Here is a 2,467-nt window from a genome sequence, read left to right on the forward strand (position 1 = left end):
ATTATCGCCTCTCCTCTTCAGGACTAAGGGAATTGTTACAACTTTTAGACACCTGGCTGAGCCATTCAGAATCACAGCTCGGAAATCGCTCTTCCTGTGAAAGGAATAGTCAAAGGGACTGTTGCTGGACTTTTCAAATCTTGGTTCGGTGCTTAAGCTATGCTTGTAAGAAGCAAGGCATGGCTAAGCTAATCTCCCAAGAGATTGCATTTGTTGATTTCTGTGTTTAAACTTGTGTAGGTGTTATTGTATCAATATAAATCATTTTTGCTTTATAAGTGGTTTAATGATCTCTCTCTTTAGCCCCTAAGATTCTTGAAGGACCCAATGTAACACCTACACAAAGCAATTTACAAGTAGATGTATGTGTAACACGTGCATGCACACACATATACTCATGCATGCACACGTACATGTGTGGCATGCACACATACACATTTACAATCACTCGCACACAGGTGGGCATGCAAATTTCCCCCACCACCCTCATCCGAGGGCTGTGTTTTTGCAGCTTGGTGCTCACAGCAGCAGGAACACAAAGGCCACCTTGCTCTGGCAGTGAGCAGCTCTGTGTAGACTCAAAGGAACCCAGGGACCAGCAGCTGTGTGTGCTCCAGAGAAGGCAATGCTGACCTGCGAGAAGAAACTCTGTATGTACCTTAACTGTGGTCCGGCCATCAAATGTGAATGACTTGATCTGCCCATTTTCTAAGAAAACCTTCAGGACGTTGGGGATGAGTAGAAGAGCTTCTTTCTTCATCATTTTCTGGGAACAGGCAGTGGGGAAAGGACAAGGAGAGGGGCTCATTTAGAAGGATAAGAGACGCCAAAGGAAGGGTGTAGAAAGGAAGAAAAGGGAGTGAGTCAAGGAGACAGAAAGCCAAAGATATTGAAGGACAAAGAAACAGAGGAAAGAGCAGTTCAATAACAATGTTACATGGAGACCAGAACCAAATTCTCCAAGACATTGGGCCATATCAAAAGTTCACCATTTCATGTCATGATGCATCTGCATTCTACTGTGGCTTAAAGCTCCACAACTTGGAGTTGTGCTTGGTCCATAGAGACTACAACACACTGAAGGGCTGATGGGAGGCCTCCTTAGAAGCCCACCTCATTCATGTGCTCCTATGTCATGACACCTCTCTTTCCACCAGGCCCTTCACACATCAAGATCACTTTCATATACATGCCTTTGCTCTGCCATTCCCTCTCCCCTGTGGCATCTTAGGTCCTTTCTGACCTGGACCCTGCCAACTTCCCCAGAATCATAGCTTGCCATTCCAAGTACCCATGCTGTTCTTTCATGCCTCCAGACCTCTGGCAAGTCATCATTCAGGGACTATCTCACTCTCTACAAGATACTTAGCATCTCTGACTCTAAGACACTAAATGCCAATAGCATACTAAACCATGGGGATGACCCAAAACACCCTCAGACATTTCCAAATGTTCTTTGAGAGTGGACACTATTGACGCTGATTGAGAACCACTGGCAAAGCTCATTTTTGAACACCTGCTATAACTCCTTACCAAAAGTTGTCCTGGTCCAGGTGTTTATTTATAGAGTGGTACATGTTAAATTCTCAATAAATATTTGTTAAATAAAGACTATTCCCTTTGCCTTCCTTCTTCCCTCCTTGGCAAACTCCTACTTATCCTTCAAAAGCCAGTTTAAATATGAGTTCTGTAAAGCCTTGTCCAATATTATCAGGTACATGGACCTGGTGTTCCCATGTGTTCCTGTAGCAGCTTATATATACCTCTTTCAGAGCTCTTCTCATAGTTTGACAAATGTTTGTCTTTCACAATCAAATAGTGAACTCAGAGCACAATAATTATGTTCTACTCAATCTTTGTAGTCCTAACATTGAGCAGAGTTCCTGGCACACAGTTGGTGCTCAATAAATGGCTGTGGAATATCTTAGCAGTAAGCGTTTAATATGTGCTTACTTGAATGATTATACTCATCAGGAGAATCCAACCATTTCCCCAGGCTAAGATCATCAGTTCTATAGGAACTGAAAAGCTGCATAAGATGGCAAGATTCCTTAATTCAGTGGGTATTCATTGAGCCTTTACTATATGCCCAGCACTATGCTAAGCCCCATGAGGGCTTGGTCTAGTCTTACATTCTTGTTGTAGTGACCTGGCACATACACGCATGCTTGCACACATATACCTAGCCCCCACCTAGAGGAATGCATTAGAGAATAATTATAAAAACAAAACAAATCGACAGGTATAAGAGTTAAGGTTTCCTAGATGAAGTGAACTGAATTTTGATTTTGAAGGAGATGGTGGGTATGGACTATTAAAAAAAGCCAGAAGAGAATGGTCTAGATCTAGGGACTGTCACAGACAAAATATGCAAACGTGAACAAGCAAGTCCCTCCTGGGTTAGGGTGTGCTTGGTGGTGGTGGGGAGCCAAGAGTCAAGCCATGGTACAAAGTCATGAGATATAGA

General features: G+C 43.0%; 1 protein-coding gene across 1 annotated transcript in view; it reads right to left on the bottom strand.

Annotated features, from left to right (window-relative positions):
* FRMPD3 (FERM and PDZ domain containing 3) overlaps nt 1-2,467 on the bottom strand; it is a 61,408-nt gene that overhangs the window by 40,284 nt on the left and 18,657 nt on the right. Inside the window, 1 exon segment of the mRNA XM_025048888.1 lies at nt 659-766. Within this exon segment, the coding sequence (XP_024904656.1) occupies nt 659-766 (108 nt within the window).

The sequence above is a fragment of the Pteropus alecto genome, unplaced genomic scaffold (assembly GCF_000325575.1).
Source record: "Pteropus alecto unplaced genomic scaffold, ASM32557v1 scaffold246, whole genome shotgun sequence".
In the NCBI taxonomy this organism is placed as follows: Eukaryota; Metazoa; Chordata; class Mammalia; order Chiroptera; family Pteropodidae; genus Pteropus; species Pteropus alecto.